The sequence below is a fragment of the Leptidea sinapis genome, chromosome Z (genome assembly GCF_905404315.1).
Source record: "Leptidea sinapis chromosome Z, ilLepSina1.1, whole genome shotgun sequence".
Classification (NCBI taxonomy): Eukaryota; Metazoa; Arthropoda; class Insecta; order Lepidoptera; family Pieridae; genus Leptidea; species Leptidea sinapis.
In genome coordinates, this window is record NC_066312.1 from 23,775,463 (window position 1) to 23,803,250 (window position 27,788).

At 33.6% G+C, this 27,788-nt stretch overlaps 1 protein-coding gene across 7 annotated transcripts; it reads left to right on the forward strand.

Moving 5' to 3' along the window:
- The first annotated feature begins 1,324 nt into the window (after window positions 1-1,324).
- LOC126978710 (uncharacterized) lies at window positions 1,325-27,561 on the forward strand. 7 transcript variants are annotated; one of them, XM_050827735.1, is made up of 7 exons: window positions 1,325-2,021; window positions 8,951-9,043; window positions 13,596-13,662; window positions 15,102-15,300; window positions 23,859-23,925; window positions 24,436-24,637; window positions 26,896-27,561. In XM_050827735.1, the coding sequence occupies exons 4-7, from the start codon at window positions 15,277-15,279 to the stop codon at window positions 27,197-27,199; spliced, it is 597 nt and encodes a 198-aa protein (XP_050683692.1). In that variant the 5' UTR covers window positions 1,325-2,021; window positions 8,951-9,043; window positions 13,596-13,662; window positions 15,102-15,276; the 3' UTR covers window positions 27,200-27,561. The 7 variants fall into 7 exon arrangements, 2 of the variants coding, with proteins under 2 accessions (XP_050683692.1, XP_050683691.1); XR_007732674.1 differs by lacking the exons at window positions 8,951-9,043; window positions 23,859-23,925; window positions 24,436-24,637; window positions 26,896-27,561 and adding an exon at window positions 18,526-18,979; XR_007732678.1 differs by lacking the exons at window positions 8,951-9,043; window positions 23,859-23,925; window positions 24,436-24,637; window positions 26,896-27,561 and adding an exon at window positions 18,315-18,359.
- The last annotated feature ends 227 nt before the right edge of the window (window positions 27,562-27,788 follow it).

Here is a 27,788-nt window from a genome sequence, read left to right on the forward strand (position 1 = left end):
CGATTACAGTACCCCCTAAAAGTCTGCTTTGCCATGACAATAAACAAGTAGCAGGGGGCAAACTCTCAAAGTTGCGGGTATTGACTTGAGAGAAAATTGCTTCTCTTATGGTCAGTTTTATATTGCTTGCTCACGAGTAAGTTCACCCAATAGCTTGATAGTTGTAGCGCCTACTGACAGATTAGTTAAGTATATTGTGTACAAAAAAGTTTTGTAAGCCCTAATTTTTTACACACGCTAAACAAAGTAAAGCCGCAAAAACGTCCGTAACGTGAGATTATTATTATTTATGTATAGTCTTTGTATGATGGCTATACAGTGTCTACTTGATGACTGTTATTATTATTATACCATTCGATAATAACACCGTCTGGTGGTCAAAAGTGGAACCATCCGATCATTATTACTACGTTAGTTAAATGCACGGATGCTATGTATATAGGTGTATGCTTACACTATGTATAGGTGTATATGCTTACTCTTTACAGCATACACACATATCATTTTCATGATCTAAGCGTGGCTTGTGTTCGTGTTGAGTTATTTTGTGAATTAATTTCATAGAAAACATTTTAAATAACGGAAAGTGAATTGAATACAGTGATAGAAAGTGATGCAGTGACAGAATTGGTGATTGATAATTGTATGAAGTCGCCAAATACTATGTTAGTCAAAAATAAAAATTAATTTAAAACATTTCACATATAAGCAACACGTGGTTTTTGTTTGGTTATGTGTATAATTACGTGTTTTATTTTTGTGGTTGTATGTGTATAAATTATTTACGATATTATTTTTATTTTTTTTTATATATAAAATGTATTATTTTATTTGTTATATTATTCGGGTTGCATTAAATATTCAGCAAGATATTAAGTGTTGGCATAGTTTTCAATTTCAAATTTTATTATTCAAAGATTTATATATTTTTAGATTCGCGATAATTTATGCCTGCGACCTGAGAAGAATGCACAAGAAACTCAGCGGCCTTCTTTCTTTCTTTTGTAATAAAATTTCGTTATTCAGTTAAAAAATATTATTTAAATAGCCTGATCGCTTCATTACCAACCTGTGTTATCATTAAGAAAGTTATTTATTTTATAGTAAGCAACCTTTACCACATGAAAGTGTTTTTTAACAATTATTATATCTATTGCATAATATATATATTGGTTTGGAATAGTGTTTTTGAAGTCGCGTGTTTTTTTGTTAATTTTTTATTTATATTAAATATATAGATAGTCGTTCAGGATAATTTGGATAAAAAATATTAAGATGAATATATGAAGAAGAAGAATTTTAGTCTCACGCCGGTAACCACCGCGGACGCGCGTTCCTTCCGCCTCGCGTCGGTCGTGTTACATTATTGCGAGTATCGTATTATAGTGTTTGTGCGTGATTGAACAATTACAATCTTGACGTTAAGGGGAACTCCTGTTAATCAGGAGCCCCTACTAAAATCAACCTCAACCCAATGTATCCAATAAACCCAACGTCTCAACAAATCCCTAACTTACAACAAACAACGTCAAAAACTACAAGTTATGCCAACATTACTTCGACAACATGTTTTCCAAAGAAAGAACAAGCCATTATTTTAGATTCAATTGATGGAGTTACGCTCAGGGAGTACCTACTTGCGTTATCGTCTGTAATACCTACGACAGCAATTCATTTTATATCTCGCATATCAAATGGTCGTATATGTGTCTATATGGACACAAAAAAACGGCAGATGACCTCATAGAAAGTAAAAAGTTTATTACTATCCAAAGTAAAGTTTTAGAAATTAAACCATTAATTACAAGAAACAAAAGAATTGTTTTGTCCAATGTTTGCCCTGTCATCGCACATTATGTAATTGAAAAGAAATTCGAAGAACTTAATGTTAAAATAATGTCTTCAATTACCTTTATGAAAATTGGAGTAACAGATCTGGGCTTTTCTCACATATTGAGTTTCAGAAGAATGTAAACGGATTTTACAACAGATTAGAAAATATCAAATTATAGATTAACCAGGTAAGTCCAGTCTGCATTTGTTTACAAGAAACTAATTTCACTTCTAGCCCTTGTGCATCCTTAAAGGGTTATGATGTATTTTATAAAAATCGAACTTTAAGTAGTAAAGCTAGTGGTGGTGTAGCAATTTTTATAAAAACAAGTACAATCCCATGTCAAGTTCAATTAAACACACAACTAGAGGCAGTAGCAATTCAATTAAAATTCCCAATAAATATTACAATATGCTATATTTATCTCCCTAATAGTAGTCCCTTACACATAAAAGATTTAAATGACTTGATCTCTCAATACCAGACACCTTTCATTATTATGGGTGACTTTAATAGTCACCACTTCTATTGGGGTTCCGAAAAATGTGACACTAGAGGGAGATTAGTTGAAGACTGGTTGGATGACAACAACGACATGATTTTATTAAATTCCGCACAACCAACACATTTCAATAGCAACACGGGACGTACAAGTGCTATAGATCTAACTATTGCTTAACAAAATATAGTTTCTTATTTTGATTGGAACGCACTAGAAGACTTGTATGATAGTGATCACTTTCCAATTTTGATTCAATCACAAATTCTGGAATCTCCTTCAGAAGATATTAGGTTCCCGCAGAAATGGAAGTTTCACGCTGACTGGGCAAGATTTCAAAGTGAGGTTGATATAAAAATATGTAGTTTAGCAGATTTAAAAACTAACGAAGATATTTCTATCATTAGTATTGTAAACCAGTTTACTGAAATTATTATGCAAGCAGCCAATAGCTCAATATCTAAAACATCCGGTAATTATAAAAAGGAAATCTACCATGGTGGAATGAAGAATGTAGGATAGCAGTTAAAGAAACAAATAAAGCTTTTAGAACGTACAGAAAATATGCAGTAAATGATCAAAATTCAAATTTAAAAATCGACTACAAAAAAAATAGAACTAATTGTAGGCGAATACTTAAAGAAAGTAAACGAAAAAATTGGGAGGACTGGGTATCATCTATTACTAACAAAACACCAGTTGGTGAAATGGGGAACAAGATACACAAGATTAATAATAACAGATCTCGTATTAATAAAATAATACTTGAAAAAGCAGATGGTACTATGATATCCAACCCTTTTGAAACCATTGATACTTTAGCTGAAACATTTGCCTCAAATTCGAGTTCGGAAAACTATAACGAAAACTTTATTATGTACAAATCCTTACAAGAAACAGGTCAATCTAACTTTGAACTAGACAATAACTCGAATCCAATCAATAAAGAAATATCAATGCATAAGCTTTTGTTTGTCCTCTCACAAGTAGGAAATACTAGTCCGGGACCAGATAACATCCCCAATACAATCATTAAACAACTGCCTATCAGCGGTCTCAACTATTTGCTTGATATATACAATTTTATTTGGCTGAAACAAGTATTCCCAGACAGTTGGAAAGAGGCTGTGGTGATTCCAATATTAAAACCCGGAAAAATACCAAGTTCACAAAAAAGTTATAGACCTATATCCTTAACTTGTAACCTTTGCAAAATCCTAGAAAAAATTATTAGCAGACGAATTAGATGGTACGTAGAAACAAACAATTATATTTCTTCATTTCAATATGGTTTCAGACAGTTTAGATCAACCATCGATCATTTAATGTGTATCGAAAATGAAGTATTGGAATCATTTGCAAATGATAACATCTTGGTAGCTGTGGCATTAGATATTGAAAAAGCCTATGAGATGGTCTGGAAGCACAGAGTTCTTATACTTTTACAACAAATGGATATTAAAGAAAATACGTTTGCATTTGTTAAAAAATTTTTGACTGAAAGAACAATTAAAGTTAGAGAGAATGATGTATTATCTAAATCTACCCTTATAGAAAATGGTTTGCCTCAGGGTTTGGTTCTTAGTGTTATATTATTTCTTATAGCTATTAATGACGTCCTCTGTAATATTTCAAAACCAGAAAAAGGTCTGCTATTTGCGGATGATTTTACAATAATATGTAGTGGTAAAAATCTTAAACCTACTATGAAACTAATTCAAAATACTTTAAATACAATTCAAAATTGATCAGAAACAACTGGATTCAAATTTCCAAAATCAAAAACTGAGTTTATTATATTCTCAAATAAAAGAAAGAAACACAAAAATTACCTATTAAAATTAAACGAATGTACTGGGATTAACATTTGATACAAAATTATCTTGGATCTCACACATTAATAAGTTAAAATCTGAGTGTCATAAAAGGTTAAACATTATAAAAATATTATCATCAACTAAATGGGGAGCCGATAGTAAATGTTTGTTGAAAACCTATCGGGCAATAATAAGACAAAAGTTGGATTATGGATCGACATTATATGATTCAGCTAAAAACCATACCTTAAATTCTTTAGAAAGCATACATAATACAGCTCTTCGACTTAGCATAGGTGCTTTTAGGACTAGTCCTGTTAAAAGCATTTTAGCTGAAGCCGTAGAAACACCGTTAAATTTCAGAAGAAAACAACTAAGCATAGTCTATGCAGCAAATATATTAGCTCAACCCAAAAATCCAACGTTTAAATGTTACACAAAAAAATCAACATTAGATTTAGAATTTCAGTTTCGACCCAGTCTGCCACAACCTTTAAGAATAAGAGTAAGAAAGTATTTAACTGAACTAAATCTAGTTATTCCTCCTGTTTTTAATAAAAAAAATATCTGCCATACCACCTTGGGAAAATATAAAACTCCCGATTAATTTAGAAATAGCAGAAAATTTCAAGAAAGACACACCACAGTACATTTACAGAAACCTTTTTCACGAAATTAATGACAAATATAAACATAGTAAGATTTATTATACAGATGGCTCAATCATAAACGGTAGGTTAGGCTGTGCCATTGTATCTGGGGATGAATGTCACCGATACAGACTTTTAGACTGCCACACGATCTTTAGTTGTGAAGCCATTGCTATACTCAAAACCTTAGAATTAATCCAAAATGTACCAAATTGTAATAAAATAGTAATTTATACCGATTCTAAATCATGTTTAACAGCTTTACAAAATATTAATAACATAGAACCACTTATTATAGAAATTAAACAAAAACTGCTTAACCTAATTAAAAATAACTTTCAAGTTGAATTGATTTGGATTCCTAGCCACCGAGGGATAATCGGAAATGAGAAGGCAGATAGTGAAGCTAAAATCGCAACTAGTATTAGTCAAATTGATCAATCAGTTAAAGCAAGTCAATCTGAAATTAAAAGTTTCTTCAAGTTAGAAGTTAGAAAACTTTGGGATATTTATTGGAAAAACTCAGAAAAGACAAGCAATCTCATGCAGATACGAAATTCTATTTTTGAAAAACCACCTACTGCCTTCCCATCTTGAAATGACCAAGTAGCCATTACTAGAATCCGTATTGGACATACAAATTTAACTCACATTCATTTAATTACGAAATCTGAAAGGAACAAATGTAACAAATGTGGACTAGACTTAACTGTGTTATACCTGTTAGTTGAGTGTAATTCTTATTCTAATGTAAAAATTAAATGTAATCTTCCGAATAGTATAAAAGATTGTTTAAATCAAGATGGATGTATAAGAACACTAGAATTTTTAAAAATTATAGATTTATATAAATATTTGTAAAATACCGTGGTCGCTAATGACCTTGTTGTTAAAAAGCGACCTTAAATAAACGCAATAAAAAAAGAAGAATTTGAAGTTCGCCGCTGTTGACGATAATAGTACATTATGATACAAGTGCGCAAAGTAGGTCGTCGTACGAGCGAATTGAGTGCAGGGTGACCTACGTCCGCATGAGTTCGTATACTATTTCTCCTATTCCTATTTTTCCCGCACAAAGTGGTACTTTGCGAACGCAAATGACTGCGCAAAATCGAACTTTGCGCACGATAATAGGAAAAATGAGATGTATTTGTGTCTATTAAAGGAATTGTTAAAAAATGTTTGTGTCGTAAAGGTTACTACAACATAAATGATACAACTAATTGGGAATAAAGCGACCATCAACCACGCTTTTAAATTTTAATTAATTAATTTTATTATACAATTTTACAATATTACAATATTTTATAAAAAAAGAAGCCCGATTCTCTTTTTGACCTTAAACTTACAGGTCTCTCTTTAATGTTTTAATAATTTATTACGTCTTAGAAGACATAATATGACTGACAGATGGTAGACCGCATTTGTCATGGACATAAAAGTATGAATTGTAATTTTGTCTTTCTACGAAGATGACGGTGTACCGAGAACAGGACTTAAGACACTTTATCCCTTATATAAGTATTACTATATGATGTGTATTTACTTAGCAACCAAATCACTATAAAGAACAAAGTTGTTTGTTCTCTAAAAATCTACTTACTTGATACCACGTCAGTGGCAAAGAAAATGAATTTAAGAAAGAATTTTGTGTAGGTATTCTTAAAAATAAGAAATGTTATTAAGTCATTTTTATATCAGTTAAAACAAAGATACTGCAAACAAGACACGGGCACAGGAATCAAACCCGCAATCCACACGTTCAAGGTGTAACTGTTTTATGTAATTTATTTACTCATACTATGCCTGCGATATTTATTTTTTTTTGAGAAAACAATCTGACTATCAGAAATTAAAAAGACGGAGTTACTTGTAACTTATACTATTATTATTGACTATATATATATATAGTCACGTTACTTGTAACGTGACTATATAAAAATATTACTGTCGTCTGTATCCCCCGTAACTGCAGACACACTAGCGTAATTGTGCTTCACTTGTTAATATCATGGCGCGGAGTCCTTATTTTTTTATTCGTCCGTGACTTGAATTTAAAAATGTTATTTTGCAAATTGAAAAATGTAATAATTTGATCAATTTAATTAATGTATTGTCATCGGTTCTCGATATATCTACGAAATCTGACCATTTAAAGTGGGTCAAAATCGCGGAAAAATGAGTCGGTTACAAGCAAACATACATACAGGTGAAGCTAATAAAAAGCGTGTAAAAAGTACAAGACGCTCTAGTAATCATTAGTAATTCTTATGTGAAGATTCATAATTCTGCGTAACGAGAGCCTTCAACAAATATGTTTCATGTCGTGCATTTCTGTTTACAAACAACGGTTTGACCGTTCAATCGTTTACAGAAACAGATAGTATTGGGTCCATTGTGTTTGAAGGTTGGTCGAGTGCGTCGTGAATTCAAAAGACACCAAGAGTTCGCTGAAATATACAACAGCCATGAGGTCAAGAGAAGTGATGCACCTACTTACTTTCATGCTTCCCTCCATATGGGTAACTTATTACTTAATAAGGATTTATTTTTGAAAATAGGCCGTCTAGAACCTCTGGTTGGTAGATCATACTTCATAGATGGCAGAGATCCCCAATATTATCTTTGAAGTATGCTTTTGCATACTTTGCATAGATAATATTGGGTAACTAAATTGTTTAGAGTGTATAGTCTAAAGTTTAGTCTATACATATCACTCATCCATTCCTTTTGAATTTTTATTAGTCTCTTCTAAACTCGCGAGGCTTGGTCTTTAGTGATTCCATACTATTGTTCTTGGGTTCCACTGGATAATTAATTGTCTAAGAGTTACCTACAGCCTTTATTGACGTCACTATTTACTTTATTTATACCTTATTTTGATTGGAGGATTCGACTTCTATTAATAGCTACTAATACAATATTATTATCAGAACCAGCTAAGTGTGTCAGATAAGGCCAGATATAAAGGTCCTCCTATTTTTTTCTGTAGTGCCTCTCCAGTGCCAGCATAATACAACAAAGAACGGCTCGAATCGTCAACAATCATGTCTTCTCGGTTTCATTCTTTGCTGTGGCGTGGTGTTATGAGGGTCTCTCTACTTCTTATATACATGGCAAGAGAAATGTTCAGAAGGTAGGTAATGTTTGGGACACCATATGCGAAGTTCCATCACCGGTCATCACGTCAAACGCCACCTCCACCCCGCTGGTGTCTGAAGTTGCAAGTCAGGTGATTCTCAAGAACTACTTGCCTCGCACAGCCACTTTCTGGAATACGTTCTGTTTAATATTTTAAGGTAAAAATACAAAAAAAAATAACAGAAAGATATTTTTAATTCTTGTATTTATTTTGGCGTCTGAAAATTTTGAAACTAATGATGATAGTGACGGCAGCAATAAAAAAATATGAATGATTAGGTCTGGTCTGTAGGATTTCCAAATTACCTACCTTCAAACTAAAACATACTCTCAGTTGTTGGAATGTGACGAGCGCAATTGCGGTGCCATTCAGAAGTTTGGGTTTAATAAGGAATCGTGAAGAGTAATGAATTATAATGGGCAGCACGCATCACTTACCATAAGATGAACGTCTTAATGAAATGATGAGACGATTCACTTTTACTCATAAAAAAATGCCTAATTGCAAAATTATAAGCTAATAAGGATATTATACGAATGTGATAGTCAATCAAATCAAATCAAAATATATTTATTTTCTCTCACAATAAAAACTTACAATACGCCGTTTATTAAAATCTATATTGATACATTGATATAAATGTGAGAGACCGGCGCTTGAAACAGGTAACAAAATACCTGTGCTACAAGTCACCGGGCCCCCAAAGCACATGGTTAAAATGATGGAGCGAATATACAAAAAATAAATATATTATAACGAAACTTAATTAGATAAACAAAACTTAATTAGATACAGAAAGTAATTGGTGTTAGTGTAGATGATGGTTATGTGAAGGTTTGTGTGTGTATGTAGTGACTTGGTGTATGTGTTGTAGAAAATTTTTACCTTATAATATTAAGTAAATTTTCAGTTTCAGTGTAGTCCAAGTGTTTCAGTCATTCAAATAGAAGTTTTTTACTTTTTTGATGATATTATCTAAGATGACACCTAAATATTTTACTGTTGTAGTTCTGTTGGTAATTGGACAATTACATGAAGATGAAGTGGACAGCGCAGTACAGGAACAAGAATGAGCTATGATATTAAAACTATCTTCTGAAGGTTGGAAGTTAAATTAAATTAAATTTTATCAAAACCAATTTGAGCATTTACAAAGGCTTCGTCCCAACTCTTTCCCCAGAATATGCAAGCAGTATCGTCGGTAAATGTAATTATGCGGCCGTTGTGTAGTGACATGTTACATAACTGGTTGATGTAAACTAAAAAGAGAGTTGGGCCGATTATACTTCCTTGAGGGACGCCATAGATAACATCGCGAGGGCTACTGGTGATATTATCAATACGCAAACACTGAGATCTCCCCTTCAAATAATCCTCAAATAAGTCCAACTGGTGGCCTCGTACACCTAACTGGTCGAGCTTTTTTACTAGAATCTATTGAGATTCTACACACACACACGAGACACAGTATCAATTGTGATACTGTGTCGAATGATTTTGCAATATCTAAAAAAATTGTAAGACATTTCTGCCCTGCGTCCAACTTCCCTGCAACAGTGTTTGTTAGCTCAAATACTGCGTCAGCAGTAGATCGAGTTTTCCTAAATCCGAACTGATTATTAGATATAATGTGATTTTTTTCTAAGTAATTTACGAGTCTATTATTAAGGATTCTTTCAAGTATCTTAGAAAGGGTAGGAAGTATAGTAATAGGTCGATAATTTTGGATAACTGTCTTTTCCCCACTTTTATAGATTGGTGTTATAGCTGATTTCTTAAATACGTTTGAAAATTTCGATTTTGCAATAGATAGGTTGAAATTATGGACTAGCGGGCCAGCTAAGATCTCTTTATTCTCTTTTATTATTTTGGAATTGATATTATCCCACCCAACCGAACTAGTATTTTTGAGAGAGTTTATTAATATTTCAACTTCGCTAATGTCAGTTTCCAAAAGGCCAAACGATGAGGCAGGAGAAGGAAACGTTACTAACCGAGGACATGTTGGGTAAATTGAATGATTTATTGAATTTGCCATGTTTTTTCCTATATTCGCAAAGTAATCATTCATAGAATCAACTGCGGTTAGTGGTGTAGGGTTATTGGCTAATAATTCATGACTAGTGTTTGATTTGGATTTAAAGTTTGTGATCAATTTTATAACATCCCAAGTCTTTTTTACACTTGTTTTACTCGCCATTTCCAGTTCTGACTTTTCGTATTGGGTTTTTAATTTACGGAGCAATCCTGTACAGAAATTTCTGTATCTTCGATAAGTCACGCTAAGAATTCCATTTAGAGTTTCCGTTTTCAGCTTAGCGTGCATTTTGTCCCTCGTTTTCAAGCAACGTAATAGGCCAGGGGTCATCCATGGTTTTAAAGGCCTCTTTCTACGTGGCGAAGTTACCGTGCAAGAATGTTTATAACATAACAATTTTTGTAAGCAGACTCGTTGGGGTCATTTGAAGTCAAGGTCGACTTGTTTCAGGTCCGATGAGATACCATGGTAATAAATTTTAGTAATTTTATGTTTTGATGTGTTTTGATTAATGCGCCTCCTTAGATCGATAGACAACATTACGCTATAATGATCTGTCAAACTATTTTTTAAATAGGGTTGTACAAGTGAGGGTGGTTTTTACTAAGACATGATCGAGACAGTTTTGAAGTCTAGTAGCTATGGTATGGGCTGGAAGCAGTCCATGCGCGGAAGTAAGATTGAGATATTTTTGTGAATTGCGATCTGTATTATTATGTTTAAAATCAATATTTACATCTCCTATTAACAAAATGTTTTTACTTTTACTCAGGGATTCTAACAAGTTATTTAAAGATTTTATAAATACATCAATATGACGGAAAGCTGGTGGTCTGTATATGGATATGATTGTTACAGATATGATTGTTATTATTGTATTGTAGTTACAAGGCAGTTGGCCTCATTGATGGTAGGTTCAAAACTGTTTGGTATTAAGTCTTGTTTCACATATAAAACGACACCGTCATTTTGATTATAATAGATATTAGAACATGTCATTGAGTAGTTATCAATTTGAGGTAAGTTGGGATTGGAGGAGAGCCAACATTCCGTTAGTATTATAATGTCCGGTGGGATCTTGATTCTAGCTAATAAACATAAAAATTCAGATATATTACGACCTACATACTATATATACTTCTTATATTTTGTGTAATTATTTTTAAACTGTTTATTGCTGTTTCAAAATATAAATTACAATCTTCCGGCTCACAGGAGAAAGAGTTAAATAAATTCATTTCATCTAAGTTTGACGTAGTAGAACGTATGTCATCCATAATAAAAGATATAAAGAAGAGTTGTAGTTACGATTGAAGAGTACAAATTCAATGAGATAACAAGTAGAATAGAAATCATTCGCGTATAATAATGTGTTAGTTGGAACGCATTTAATACTATTGTTATTGCTTATCTTAAAAAAAATTTATGTTAAAGTGGTTATCATAATATCTAGGCTGATAATAGAACTAATGTTATTTGATGTGGACGAACCGTAAGTTTGTAAGTGAACGACACTAAACGTCTCCACATAAGTAGATAAAAATGCACAGATCTTTGTTTGGAATGAAGTAGTAACTTATTTGTGTGGGAGTGTAGTGGTGAGTTATTAGTATGAGAATGTAGCGGTACGCTTTTTCTGTGGGATAAGTATTGTGTAAAATAATAGTAAAGATATATGAATCTAATAATAAAAGTTGAGAGGATTAGCATTAAATTTAAGAGTCTTTTTGTATAATTGCATATAGACACTAGTCAGAGAGAGTTTGCACTAGGGGACGCTAGCAGCGTAATTCCCTACAAACGTATTCCCCTTTTTTCTCCCTGGATAATTCTTGTAGAGTAGTGATTTTTTGTCAAAAAATTTAGTTATGCTAAAGCGATGTCCCTACGTTTTCTTTTTTTCAATCAACTAACGACATAATAAAATATGAGTATTCAAACATCATAAAAATACCATTTTTATACCGCCCTATTCAAACGAATACGAAACGCTATTGAAAAGTTTTTAAGATAAAACGTAAGGACATAAACTCGTTCTTCCTCAAATACATGTTCAAAAAATTTTTGGTAGGCTTTATTTTCTGGGTGAAAACAGGGGAAAACGAAACCTATTTTTATAACATATAGAATATAAACCTATATTTAGTCAACATTTTGTAGGTAGAATATGAGCTGCATTTGTCCCTATCGCACTCTTCGGTGGAAGGATGGAGGCTGAGGGGTGGTTGGCCAGCCAGAGTATGACTTATGAGTTATGGAAGTTTGAAGGATAAATTTATTTCATATGGTGGGAATATGAGATGTATGTATGTGATATGCGACTGATGATTATGATATCGGGTTTATCAATACCATTTTTAGCAAGCGTATAATATTAACGACGGTTTAAGCCTTTATAAGTATAGTGTTATGTAAATATTAGGGGTTAATGTATGAAATTGCCGATCTGAAGTAAAACAATTAAGATGTTTTTTTTTTTGTATTTGACATATTTATTTATTCAAAATAATTACCATTGTTATCTATATATTGCTGCCATCTAATAAGAAAGTCAATTATGTCGTTGTGATAGAATTGTGGTGATCTATATTCAACAAAACGTGTGAAAGAATTTTGTACTGCCTCCTGGGAAGATAACTTTTTATCACGTAGAAAATTGTCCAAATCACGCAAAAATGGTAGTCCGTTGGAGCAAGGTCTGGCGAGTATGGAGGGTGACGAATTATTTCTAATTGCAGTTCCAGTGGATTTAAAACGGTTTCTCATGATGAGTACTCGTGTTATCATGGTGCAATAATGGTGAAGACTGATTCCATAGTCGGGCCTGTTTCACTGTTAGTTTTGCAATCATTGTTCAGAGTTCGGCACAATAGACATCTGCCGTTATTGCTTGACCAGACTAGAGGTAAAATAAAACTTAACAAAAATATATATACTCACACATTCCTCGAGAACGACGCTATCCAGTGATGAAAACAAAATGAAAATCGGTGCAGTAGTTTTTGAGTTTATCGCAAACAGACATACAGACAGGCGCATGCGAGGCCTTTTTTCTAATCATTATGTAGTGTTTGTTCTACGGCAAAACTAATAAATAGATATAAACAACCAAAAAAGCCTAAGTTAATGTCAAAGATATAATTTATGAAGAAAATAATATTCCGTCTGATTAAATGCCACTTGTCATAATGGTTCAATTGGAAAAAAAAATCTCATTCAACTTAGAATATTAGCGGCTATGTTCCAATTCCCATTATAATCAGCTTTTGTTATTAACATTTATAATTCAAAGCTTTACAATAAATAAAGTTTGTCGTAGATATTGGAGATATTACATCTTATATTATTATCAAATTAAGTTAAAAAATTAAGTAAACAAACATTATTGTAACATAATATTACCTATATATCTATTGACTTAACATATGTAGCGTATTCAAGAGTAAAATCCATTAAAAGGGGATATTCCATATTATATCGCCTTATAATGGAACTAATAACTTATTTTAATAGAAAGCAAGAAGAAATTCGTATGGAAAATTTTATTTGAATAAAACTACTGGAATTAAAATCGCGAACAATTCATAAACAATATTGTGTGCCTAATGTTTTCAGATGGCTGTTCCAGGCACATTTTTTTGGCGTCCGCGTCTGGGATTGGACATGTCTGCCTCAAGAACAGGTATCTGAATTGTTTATTGAAACAAACCTTGCGCGCCTACATATTGCCATAAATACTTTTTTTTTTATTGCAAATAACATTTATTACTTTTACCTCCCTTTTGCGTAATTGTTTCGATTTTACCACCCTATTCTTTTTAAATTATCAGTTAAGAAATGACCAGTACGTCTCAGGCTGCAAGTCCTAAGTCATCTTTTGAAATACGTGACATGGTTCTAGGATATAAGATAGCATCTTCATCTCCCGAGCATAGCCCTGATGATGCAGTGAAAGCGTATGAAAATGCCATAGAAGAGACCCCTGAGGAAGAATGGGCCCACTGCTTTTCTCAGTGGTTCCATCGAATGCGACGATGTGTAGAGAGGAACTGAGATTACTTCGAAGAACAATAAAACTATTGGAAACTTTCTACATTAAGCCGTTTTTCATTTTCTAAACATTTTCAGTGTTAACTAAGTATAAACATGTTACATTTACTGCAGCACTCACCTACTTTTTTTACTGAATTTCTTGTTGAAGTAAAACTTCTTTAGGCGTGACTTGGGGGTAACTCAGAATATTTTTCTGGCGGAAGTAATGTTAGTATTTCCGGCAGAAAAAAGTCAATTGAAACAAATTTTAAACCATTAAATTATAATGGTCAATGGTTAATTGCTCAGTAATACTGACTGATAATCTCCAAGCGTATTTGTTCATGTATGATTACTTTGTTATAAATAATAAATAAAAGTTCTGAGTCTGACGTTTGCGACTTCGTTAATATTTCTTCGCCCATCTGGCAGGCAAAAGGTCCGAGCCCATAGAGACACATTCGTTAATATACAAAAACAATGTCATATTGATATGTGTGATATTAATAATTTAATTATTTTTATTCAATTATTTAATAATAACACGGCTTAAATTAATGGGGGTATATATTTAATGGTATAAATTAAATCTTCTTGTCTTTCAACTTTTTAAGAATATTTGTTATATACAGGATGTCCTAGCATAGGTGGGACAAATAAGGGCCAACGAAAATAATATTTTTTGTCTATGAGCTTCCAGATAAGTCAAAAAGTATATATATGTAAGCTGAAAAGCAGGTAAAGATTACACGCACACCCTTTTTTTATTCATTATCTGGTCATGCCAAAGTGAAATATTCACCTTATCGCATAAATTAGATAGTCTACATATAACTGTTAGACAATGCATGATAACAGGACAGGTTTATTACTTTGGTGTGCGCGACAAGCTACGTCTAACACTCGCGTTACGCCAGTTACTTTATGTAGTACCTATGCGTGCGTTGCTAAAAATAGAGGTTAACGGCAAACTGTGCCGTTATTTTTTTTTTTCATGTTAATGATCTAAGAAGGAAATAGGGAGTCTAAAAACAATATCTTTGCAAGTATGTTAGTACTCGTAAGCATAATATTATTGTGAACATTCAGAGACGCCGTTGGACGTACACCAACCGAACATACACAATATAATGAGAGAAGAAGATCTATATGACGGTTACCAGCTCGGCCTGAGTATGGTGTCGATATCTGCCGGTCTGAAAGGTGCCAGGAAGTTCTCGCACCTCAACCCAACTTCCAATTATTTCTACACCAACGCTTACAGATGGGCACGCAGATATTTAAGTCTGTAAGTACCAATTGAGTATATATTTATAATTTTCGAGAGTAATGTGGGGCTCCCTATTCATTGTCACTGTATAGTTTTGATATTGAATATGTAATATTCGAGAATAGGATGAACATAAAAGTATGACATGACGAAAATTAAATCATTCGCGTAGCCATCTTTCTTTTACGCGCTCGTGAGTTTCTTTTACGAGCTCGACCATTACCTTTACAGTTTAGTTTTAAATAAAAAATGAGTCATTAAAAAAGTTTTGTAGCAAGGAGTTTTCATGCATAAAATTGGATTGATTTTGAAGGAACAAAAATGGATAGTACGTATGTTTTAGCATTGAATTCTCATAATTCTACTGTATTTGTAATTATGTGTGTGACAGTGACGTGTACATCATAGTTACTTAAACTTACAGCTGTTGAATTGTCACTATAAATATTTCTTTTGAATTACTGAATCTACCTTATGTTATAAAAAAGTAGAGCTCGTGAGAAGAACATAATTATAGAATCTAATTTTTTCGAGTTATCTTGAGTGTGAATTCCTCTCATATTTGTCATCAATCTATTCGACACGTGTTTCGCCTCTACACGAGGCATCCTCAGGAGATTTTAACTCGCCAAATTCTGGCACAAGTATCGTGCTTTAAATTATGAATTTCCACAAAATAACGCTTTATTCAATAAATAATCTAATACATAAGAAACTCAAAAGCCCCACTCTTTTAAATCAAGGTATTTCACAATGGCTGTAATATACATAACAAATTAGTTTGTAAGGTGCTGCATCCAATATATGAATCATCATGTAATAAAGAATAAACTGTATAAATATAAATTATCGTATATTGGATACATCAAACTTTTGTCTATACAAATTATCTATATATATAGGTATACCTATAGAGGTATAAAATATACAATAAAAAATATATACATACGCGTCAACTAAGGAAAGTCAACAGAATATAATATGTAGACAGAACAGCTTTCTTATTACAGCATGTAAATTTTATAATGAAGTTCGTAATGAATACAACCTTGACCGACTCAAGACAACACCGCTTGAATATATAATGACACGACAAGTAAATAAAGAGTTTTAATTTATAAGACGTCAATGTAAGTTATGTAATATATTATATGTTAATGTAACAACTTGTGGCTTTCTGTTCAATAATTAAATATGGATCTAGCTGTAAGTTTTTAGAAGTTGTAAAATAAAATAAAAGAGCATACCTGTACAGATCAGCTGATGGTTTTTTTTACAAGACGAGCAGGGCGTTCAACTGATGGTAATTGATACGCCCTTCCCATTACAATGCAGTGCCAATCAGGATTTTTGAAAGACCCAAAAATTCTGAGCGATACTACAACTGCGCTTGTCATCTTAAGACATTAGATTAGATGTTAAGTCTTATTTGGCCAGTAATTTCACTAGCTACGGCACCCTTCAGACCGAAACACAATAATGCTTACTTACACATTACTGCTTCACGGCAGAACTAGGCGCCGTTGTGGTACCCATAATCTAGCCGGCATCCTGTGCAAAGGAGCCTCCCACTGGTGATGGTGTGTGATCATCGTGACGTGACAGCAGAGGAATTACAAGTACATTGCAGGTATGGTTTTTTTATGACAGTAAGGAAGTATGATGTATATATATGAAGTAGTATGGTTAAGTCGTAAATTAAAATCATCGCCAGATAAGCATGAACTAGCGTGAATTTTCATTCTTAAGAATTCTGTCTTAATTACTTCTTATATGTTTTTCTAATGCTAATGTACATTCAAATCAAATCAAGATCACTCAAATTCATATTAATATACCATTCGGGAGCTTTAGTTTTATTTTTAATTATTTATTTAAAATATAAGATAGTATATAGCTTAAAATACAATAACAAACACTTAAAATTTAAGAAGCGTCTCTGTGTATGTTATCCGCCTGATTTTTTATTGCATAAATACTTGAAAAGAAAAGAACTATCTTCAATTAGATAATGGTAATGTAATAATAAGACCTAATAAAAGAATATCAATGGAAAGGATAGAAGTTTTAAATTAGATGATTAAATTAGATTGTATATTTTATTAAGTTCAGTAAGAATGATCTATTAGTCAGTCAAATTAACTCCCAACACTAACGTATTATTTTTAACTAAGTAAGATGTTTGTTCCCAGCGTTGATTTATGGATCAGCAACCCCCAAACGAACATCGTCGACACACATAAGGTGTGGCTTCGTAGTTCAGTTCGCATTCAGTTCGTATTAAGTTCAGTAAGAATGATCTATTAGATCTGGACTTGCTTGAATTTGCGAACTAGTCATTCAAATTAACTCCCAACATTAACGTATTATTTTTAACTAAGTAGGATGTTTGTTCCCAGCGTTGATTTATGGATCAGCAACCCCCAAACGAACATCGTCGACACACATAAGGTGTGGCTTCGTATTAAGTTCAGTTCGTATTCAGTTCGTATTAAGTTCAGTAAGAATGATCTATTAGATCTGGACTTGCTTGAATTTGCGAACTAGTCATTCAAATTAACTCCCAACATTAACGTATTATTTTTAACTAAGTAGGATGTTTGTTCCCAGCGTTGATTTATGGATCAGCAACCCCCAAACGAACATCGTCGACACACATAAGGTGTGGCTTCGTATTAAGTTCAGTTCGTATACAGTTCGTATTAAGTTCAGTAAGAATGATCTATTAGATCTGGACTTGCTTGAATTTGCGAACTAGTCATTCAAATTAACTCCCAACATTAACGTATTATTTTTAACTAAGTAAGATGTTTGTTCCCAGCGTTGATTTATGGATCAGCAATCCCCAAACGAACATCGTCGACACACATAAGGTGTGGCTTCGTATTAAGTTCAGTTCGTATTCAGTTCGTATTAAGTTCAGTAAGAATGATCTATTAGATCTGGACTTGCTTGAATTTGCGAACTAGTCAGTCAAATTAACTCCCAACATTAACGTATTATTTATAACTAAGTAAGATGTTTGTTCCCAGCGTTGATTTATGGATCAGCAACCCCCAAACGAACATCGTCGACACACATAAGGTGTGGCTTCGTATTAAGTTCAGTTCGTATTCAGTTCGTATTAAGTTCAGTAAGATTGATCTATTAGATCTGGACTTGCTTGAATTTGCGAACTAGTCAGTCAAATTAACTCCCAATATTAACGTATTATTTTTAACTAAGTAGGATGTTTGTTCCCAGCGTTGATTTATGGATCAGCAACCCCCAAACGAACATCGTCGACACACATAAGGTGTGGCTGCGTAGATTCCACTACATGGACGAGTTTGTCCCAAAATGGTTGCAACGCGCTTTATTCTTCGTGAACGAAGCCGACTGGAAGAAAGAAGAAGCTGAGTATAAACATTTCGAGAAGGTGGCTGAGCCAGAGTTTGGCAAAAATTATCGCTATCCGCAATACAGAAACTATACTTCAATAAGAAACAACTGAACTGAATTTAGGTCACAATACAATATGTTTTTTGGCGCATGAATTCTTTTATAAACTTGTACTACTCACAGCGTTATTAAAGCATTCTGTTCATGGCCAAGATGACTAGATCTGTATTCGTGTGCAATAAATACTTTATTTATTATATTATCTTTTATAGTGTACTCTGTAAGCCGTTTGTTCTTTTTTAATATTAAAAATAAAGGTTTGAAGACCACAAGAATATATAATTAATCAGCCCTGAAAGTACATATTTCACATAATCCTAGAGATATTTCCGTTTCTTTTTAAATAACATTAACACATATTTGAAAACATAATTATCTTATAAGGCTCTATAATTGATTGAAAAAAACCTAGTGACCTTATTATATATTACATATTTTTTTTAATGAAAATAAGGGACGAGATGTGCAGGACTGGACAGGACAGGACTTCAGCTGATGGTAATTGACACGCCCAGCTCATTACAACACAGTGCCGCTCAGGATTCTTGAAAAACATATTTAACGTATTTATTTTATCAAAATAATTACCATCTAATAGGAAGGTCATTTATGCCTTTGCGATAGAACTGTGTTGATCTTGATTTGACAAATTATTGCTTGAGCAGATCGGAGAATGCTATAGTCAATAACAGTTACTATTAGTTGTTTATTGTTAAGCTTATCTTCAGGACACTATTGCGGCGTTTGACTTGGGGTCTGCCATTGCATTTTTCGCTTACGGTTATCGTAATAAATCTATTTTTGTACGCATGTCACAGTTAGATCGAATATTCCTTCATTTCTGTATCGGCTCAACAAGGCAACACAAGTCACCCTTTTTTCATTTTTATTTATTTTATTGATTTGACGCAAATGAGTCAATATTGTTGGTAAGGTTACGTTAAGCCATGCCGCTAAGTTTTGGGAAGTTCGGCTCGGTTCGGTTTCCACCATCTCTTTCAAATCATTGTTATTCACGTGTGTGGGCTGTTCCAAGTGGTTCGTTCTTCAAATCTTTACATTATTGAGATTCGAACATACCAGTGTGCCAAGTACGTAGGTAGTAAGTAAATATAGTTTGAGGGTTTTGTCTCAAAATGTCGAGCAAAATCTCGATGTTTTGCCTCGATGCTAAGAAAATAAACTAGCTAATGAAGTTTTCTTATGTCGCGCACTATATTTTGTGGGTATTGAATGAGACAACGCCATCACGCTTGCCTATGCAACGGTCATTCAGATAAAGGCCACCAGGGAGCGCCATTAGTCAGAGTAATTTATACACAAATAGCTGCTGCCCGTAGATTCGTCTGCGTTAAATTGCTATTGCCCATTCGAGAGTTCTTAATTAAATTCTTTCAAGAATTATTTTATAAAAAATTTAGAATAATGACTTATCTTTAACTATTACAAATTTATAAATTCAACAAATACATTATCTGTGTCCAAATATAGAACGAAATAACTAAATATTTATTTATTTATTAAAGCCTATTACAATATAAAACCATTACTAACTAATTTACATTATTATATACAGGGTGTCCCAAAGTTATGGGACATGAAGGGAAAGTACCTTTAATATCGTAGATGAGGTATTTTACTGAAAGAAGACTTTATGTTATTTTTAAAAGTAAGTAATTCTGCTTTCAAAGATTTTCTAAAAATTACTTACCTCGTCTGGGAATCGAACCGACTTAAATGTAAAAAACAACACCCCTACTTTTATCATAGGAAGATATGAGAAAGTAGTCAATTAAGTGGGTTTTTTTTTGTAAATTAATTAATTAAATGCTCAAAATGTGGTCCCTCCTGTCTTACGCAAATCAAAGCAATGAGTCCGCTGCCTTTTGATTTTCTTATCATTTTATGGTGAATACTCGATATGATATGGCACAATTCTGTTTGTAGCTTGCCCACACACTCGTATCGCTTTTAAACTAAAAAAAAACTATGCAATAAAGTATTTTGATTATGAAGTGGCTACTTATTTACGAATAATCAATGCTATCTGTGGAAATATAATATCTTTACTTTTCGAATATCGTCGTCGGCAATAAATAACTTTCTTGAAATTTGACTCAAACATTTTAGGTTGCTCCTTTCTTTTAAAATACTATGTTACTTAAGAAGAGTTATTAGTTTTTGGACATTCTTTCGATTGGCATCATAAAAGTAGGGATTTCTTTTTTGTACATTTAAGTCGGTTCGAGTCCCAGACGAGGCAAGTAATTTTTAGAAAATCTTTGAAAGCAGAATTACTAACTTTTAAAAATAACATAAAGTCTTCTTTCAGTAAAATACCCTATCTACGATATTTAAGGTACTTCCACTTCATGTCCCATAACTTTGGGACACCTGTATATCGTCCCTCTGTTGGGCAAAGGCCTACCCCTTCTTCTTCCATTCGTCCTTATTATTTGCTGTGCGGGACCATATCACTCCTACTTTACTGGATCTTCTCTCCATCTAGTACCAAGTCTACCTCTTCTTCTTTTGGGATCTAATGGGTACCAGTTTGTTGCGATACTGCTCCATCTTTCATTAACTAAACGTAATCGTTTGATTCCAACAACATGTTATTTAAGTAGTATTTAGTTTAGTAAATTGCCATGCATATTTAGTTACATTAACGAACGATTGCATTAACAAACGAAATATACATGGCAATTATTAAGGTGATTGGTTCAACGGTGCAGAAGTTGAAACCCTGCCACGCCAGCTGATGGGCAGCTGCAAATAAGACTTAGCACAAATAAAATAAACATTCCAATTATCATAGTGATCGGTTCATCGTAGTTGGAATCGAACGATAGCATATATAATTTATTGCGCCCATTCTTCTCAGGTCTGAGGCAGTCTCTTTTGAATGGGTTGTAGTTTTTGACGTTCAATGAGTGATTTTAAATCTTATTTAGAATAAAAATATTTGAATTTAAACAAATATACTTAAATACACAATATAAACGTATAACACAGATACAGAGGTACCTTGGAATCTATCAGCTAAAGATACATTTAGAATGTATCAGCTTAACCTACTTGAATAATTTTCGTGCAGCGCTAGTTTTCAGCCATCCCCATCTCGTTGGGATTAGGTGCTTGGAGCATACATAGTAAAGAGAGAGCTAACTTCTAACTATTACAAAAATACCTGACCTTTGTGTTTGTATGTACTTTATGAATATAGAACAGATAGTTGTACGAAGCATGTTAAGTAATTTTCAACTAAATACTGTTGTGTTTCAACGTTAAGAAAGGATAAGAACACAATTGAAACTATGTTAGAAATGTGTTATTTTATGTTGACAAACAAATTGAAATGATATGCGTTTTATATCCGTTCCATCCGGTACAGAAGCAGCCTGCGTTATATTGAGTTGCAGTCGTGAACTGGCTGTGCGCGGCGTGATCGAAAAAGGCAACGCAACCAGCCTTACCTGGAATCTACAAAACACTAGCAGACAATGAAGTCAAGAGAAATTTTGCTGTTGATTACAATGGCACTCCCGTCTATATGGGTAATCATCTTATTATAAATTAATTCTTATAGAACTTTCTTAGGAACCTATAACGAATTATGCTCAGACTTCAGGTCGATATGACATGGGTGATTTGAATCAATCAAGCACGGAACGCCATAGGTAATGGGTTCGAGTCCCGCATCGTTCATAAAATTTTGTTTTCAAATTTTATTTGTGTATTAATCCTAGAAGTGAGGGTTATCACTTTAAAAACATAACAAATTGTTTAGATTTACAAGTGCGAGATCTCAAGTCAATTTCCTAATATGCAAATATTGGGGTTGAGCAGGTTATCAACTGTAAAGTAGATGCTGTAGATGAAGCCACAACCTGAGAGTTCAACAAGGCATACAAGTATTTATGACGATACGTCACTCGAACAGTTAGCCCAGACACGGAACACCAGAGGTCGTGGGTTCGAGACCCACATCGTTCATAAAATTTTGTTTAAAAAAAAAAAGAATTATTTGTGATTTGAATCAAATCGGTATAGTAAAGAAGCTTGGAAAATGGATGCCCCATGATCTACCTGACCTACAGAGTGAAGCATTCATTGACGCTTGCCCTAACATTTTGAGCCGGTAAAGAAATGAATGGTTTTGGGGTGAGCTGTAACGTGGGAGAAAAATTAGATTTTATATGATAAGTATAAGGGAACATCGTAATGGGTGACTCTGATCAAACAGCAACATCGATCAAATGCAGCAAGTATTTCTTACAGCGAAATTTTCAATAAAAAGTCAGTCCCTTAAATCCGGTCAAGAAAAAACTCGCAATGAGACAGCCCTATATTTTCAACCGATCTTCACAGTTCTTTCCGTTTTAAATCTAAAGGAGAATATTTTTTGAGTGTTTTTTTCGCTTAGATTGGTCTTTAACCGACTTGAGAGAGAGTCACGTTCTAGAATTCGCTCCTGTAGATCATACACATGTCGAATTGGTGATAAATAAATTTTAGCGGAGTAACTATATATAACTCAGGAAAACTCATAACAATTGCATAACATAGAGCTCTAAAATCGGCTCGATCGCGGTGTTGCGTAGAGGTGTCGCTTTACTTTGTCTTATTGAATATTTTACGTAATATTTCGAAAAGCTATATAGCTGATCTCTGGGCCAAACTTCACAATCCTGCATATCAACAATCCTCATCAATCTCCTCATAGAGGCATGGCGTCTTTCCACACGGCAATTCAATTTTAATGGAAATTTGTTTCACTTAAGACCAAACTGAGGACTTAAGTGACACTTAACTTAGAACTTCCCTGAGCGATCTTTCTAGTTAGATTTATCATGGACATTAAATTAAAGGGTATTATATCTAAGACACTTACTTGATGACTTTGGGTGTTTTATAAGAGCGTGGAAGACGAGGACCTCTTACAGACAGGTCAGTATGCCCATTCGTTTATTATCAAAAGGAATTTCAAAGCAGAGGGAAATGGTTATGCACTGAAAATACTAAAATAATAATTTCTATATACTTCAGAATCTTGAATATATCCTACATTTATTATAACCACATACTATAGATATTTTGTTTGAATATTGATAAATTATATGAAATGTTTTCAGATGGCAGTTCCAGGCACGTTCTTTTGGCGACCACGGTTGGGATTAGACTTGTCTATACCAACAACAGGTACATGTTTACGTAAATTGCCTTGTAATTATATATTTAAAGCCTCAGGCTTGCATATATTTGAAAGGATTGTAGGTGTATTTCGTTGTTTTCAGAGAAATCCAATACGTAGAGAAACATGATTAATAATGTATTGTTAACTTTTAAAATAATGACGGTGTAGCTCTCTTTGTATTTTTTATGGAAAACTGCACTGTTTTCTATGCATTGAATGATTGATATAAAGAAAAATACAATATAATAGTTCTTCATAAACTATAGACTGGGGTCTTGAAGTACCGTATGTTTTACATTGCGATTTACAAAAATATCTGAAAGTAGAAATAACAAAATATATAAATACCTTATCTACCGTTTTATTGTAATATCACTAGTGTAATTGTAATATACCTACGACATATACCTACATTTGAGGGTGACAGCTCAGACTCATTAAATACTTCAAGAAAAAACAGTACTCAGTGGGCCAAAATAAGTTTTCACTTCAATAAATGATTGTTATTATTTCAGAGACATCGATGAAGGTTCACTTACCGAACCTGTACAACGTACAAGAAGGAGTCGTGGTTCTCATAGAAGGATACCAGGTCGGCATGAGTGTGGTGGCTTTAGCGGCCGGTCTTACCAGTGCCAACATCTTCTTGCACCTCAACCCAGCTTCCGCATATTTCTACACAAACGCCTACAGATGGGGACTCAGATATTTAAGTCTGTATGTACCTCACTAATATTTACTTCTCTTAGTTAACGTTTAATTACTGGACGTAAATAAAGAAAAGAAGAAAATATATCATAAATTCTGCCAAACACCACAGAGAGCGAATTTAAAGAATGTACTTCCACTCACAACCGAATTTTCGCGTGAAATTCCGCGCTTTTTCAAGGTCTTTATTTACCGGCAACACACCTTCACGCCACATTTCGAAAGCCTCCAGGCGTCTGTATATCTTTGTCAGGATTCTGGCGTTTATCCGTATAACAGTGATGTGTAAACATTACTGTTTCGGTCGGGAGGGTGACGTAGCTAGTGAAATAACTGGGCAAATGAGGCGAATAAACAACTTGTCTCAAGGTGACGAGCGCAATTGTAGTGCCGCTCAGAATTTTGGGTTTGCATTATAATAGGCAAGGCGTATCAGTTACCATCAGCTGAACGTCTTGATCGTCTAGTCCCTTATTTTCTTAAAAAAAACAAGACCGAGTATAAGATTTTGAGTGATTAATTACAAAAAGGTCTCTTATTTTTAGTAAAGGTTGTGCTTGCTCTATGCGTCACTGTAATGATCATAGACATAGAATATACTAGCGTACGAAGGACCAGACAACCCGATAATGCATAAGTAATTTCGATTTGCCAACATGTGCGTTTTCTAATGGTTTGATATTCAAAATACTAAGGAGCTAATGCCAAATGTGGCTTACAGTTTACGACTTGTCATTCAAATCGATTACCTGCTACATCTCCGTTAGAGATACTCTCTCACGTAAGCCGTGTTTGTCTATACGTCTACATACTGTAAGTAATGATCATTCGAGGTCACAATGCAACCAAGGTTGGAACAATCAACAATTTTTGAAACCAAAAAGTAATAGTAGGATGAAACCCGTTGGAAATGGAAGAGAATATAACAAAAATGAAAGGAAAAATAAAATACAGGCGATCTGAGGTCGGGAAGTAGAAAAGTTTAAGGGTAAAAACGGTTTATCTCGATTTCCGACAAAACTACAAGTCCTATGAAAAAATGTCATATCGCAAAGTTGTAGGTAATAAACAGATCTACAACTTTTGTTTTCACATAACCTCAAAATATATGTAAAAAAAACAAGTCTCTTGCTATATCTATCTATCTTTTACAAAAAAAACATTACTAACGAAATTTGGTGAAAAGTTACCTTTTCATGTCCCAAATATTATACTGTAATTTATTTGAATTGAAATATTTATTTTTTCATCTTATTTTGACTCAAATATCCAAAAAGAACCATTATTTTCATTCGAACATTCACCAGTCAAAATATCAGCCTTTTTCAAAAAGTTGGTGTGTGTTGTTTGTAAAGTTTGTATCTTTGTGTGTATGTTAAGACCATACTTATTACTTACATTTTCTACTTGTATTTATACATATTCTTTGACTTGGCGTAACAGTTCGCTGTATCTATATAAAGATATGCTATCTTTGTTTTAGATACGAACTGGTTGGTCTTACTTTATTTTGTATTTTTTTATACACTACAGTATAAATCTATAGTTTTAGCTTCAAACATTGCGTTATTTTGTAGTAAAAATGTAAAAAGCATCACGCAAATATCTACTTTGGCTGTCCTGTGATATTTTAAACAAATTCAAAAATGATAGCACCAAAGTATACCGGTCTAATATTAATTTTTTGCAAAATAATGGGACTTCCAGTCGATTTCGGAACGTCTGGCAACTCTTCGAGTATATTTGTAATTAAAATCTTTAAAGAAGCTCGCCGAGTCTCTTGCGCCTGTTCTTCTCAGGTCATATACATTTTCGAATGAGTGGTAGTGGTAGTGGTAAAATAGAGTTCCACTACGGGAGTGCCGCTTTGAATTTTTTAATATTTTGTAATGATTAGTCAATAATTTCGCCCGAATTGCTTTATTTATCAGTATGAAAGTACTAGCAATTATGTGGTTACGTACAATATTTATTTATTGCGCTATCGTACACAATCAAGACAATTAATATTACATAAAAATTTAACAATTCAGAAATATTGCAATTAATTTACATTAAAATGTTTATCCCTCAGAAAAAAATCAACTTTCACCCACAATTGCAACGATTGTCTTACGAATTTTCGAACTCGAATAGTTGCTCAACGCCGCTAAAGAAGATTTCAATTCAAACATAGTTTGAATAAAAAAAAAATTTGAATTCGAATCTGCTATCTAGCAAGTAGTGTAATATTTTATAAGAGCAAACCTTTTGTTGTTTCTTGCCAGCGTTCCATTATGGATTGGTGGCGGTGGAGACAACTTCTGTGACACCCACAAGGTGTGGCGCCGTCGGTTTTACTACATGGACGAGTTCATTCCCAAGTGGCTGCAGCGCGCATTCTTCTACGTGAAGGAGTCCGAGTGGAAGAAAGAAGAGACCGAATTCAAGCGGTTTAAGCAAATCGCAGAACCCGAGTTTGGCAAACATTATCGCTACCCGTCAAAGATTTTTAACGATTACAAATCACAAGAGACAAAGGAAACCTCTTGGTCCCTGGGGTCATCTGCTTCGGTCTCTATCACAGCATGATTTACTTCACCAGCATTTATTTCTTTTAAATCTGCGGCCTTACACCTAATTAACCATATTAATAGGAAATAAATCCTTCTTTCGGCATAGGTACCTTCCTACTGTGCACAGTAGGGTTGTGATAATTGACACAGAGAGTTTATATGAAGAGGAAGCAACGTTTAATGCTACTATGCTCAACCATCCCGCGCGCCCGCAGACGCCACCAGCTCAGGTTTGGTCGCCAAACCTGGCGCGGCCACTTTAGGCGCTATAGCCACTTGTGTTTACATTAGTCGAGCTATCATTATGCGGTTTATGTTACGGGTTACTAGATAAACAAGCTTGGTTATTGTAATAAATGTGCTTTGTGGTAGATTCGTGCTGTGATATCGTCGCTCTTTCAGAGTTGTACGAGTAATTGTGAATATTTTGCTACAAGCGTCAAAATAAAAATGCTGCAATTGAATTATTCGTATTATTTTAAGCATAGTGGACAGGTTATAATATAATCTTATGGTCTATTCAAAAAAATACTAGTTAAAATATTTTGTCTTCAAAATTGAATTATTTTAAGTATTTAATAATTTAATTAATAAGTTTTTGCCTC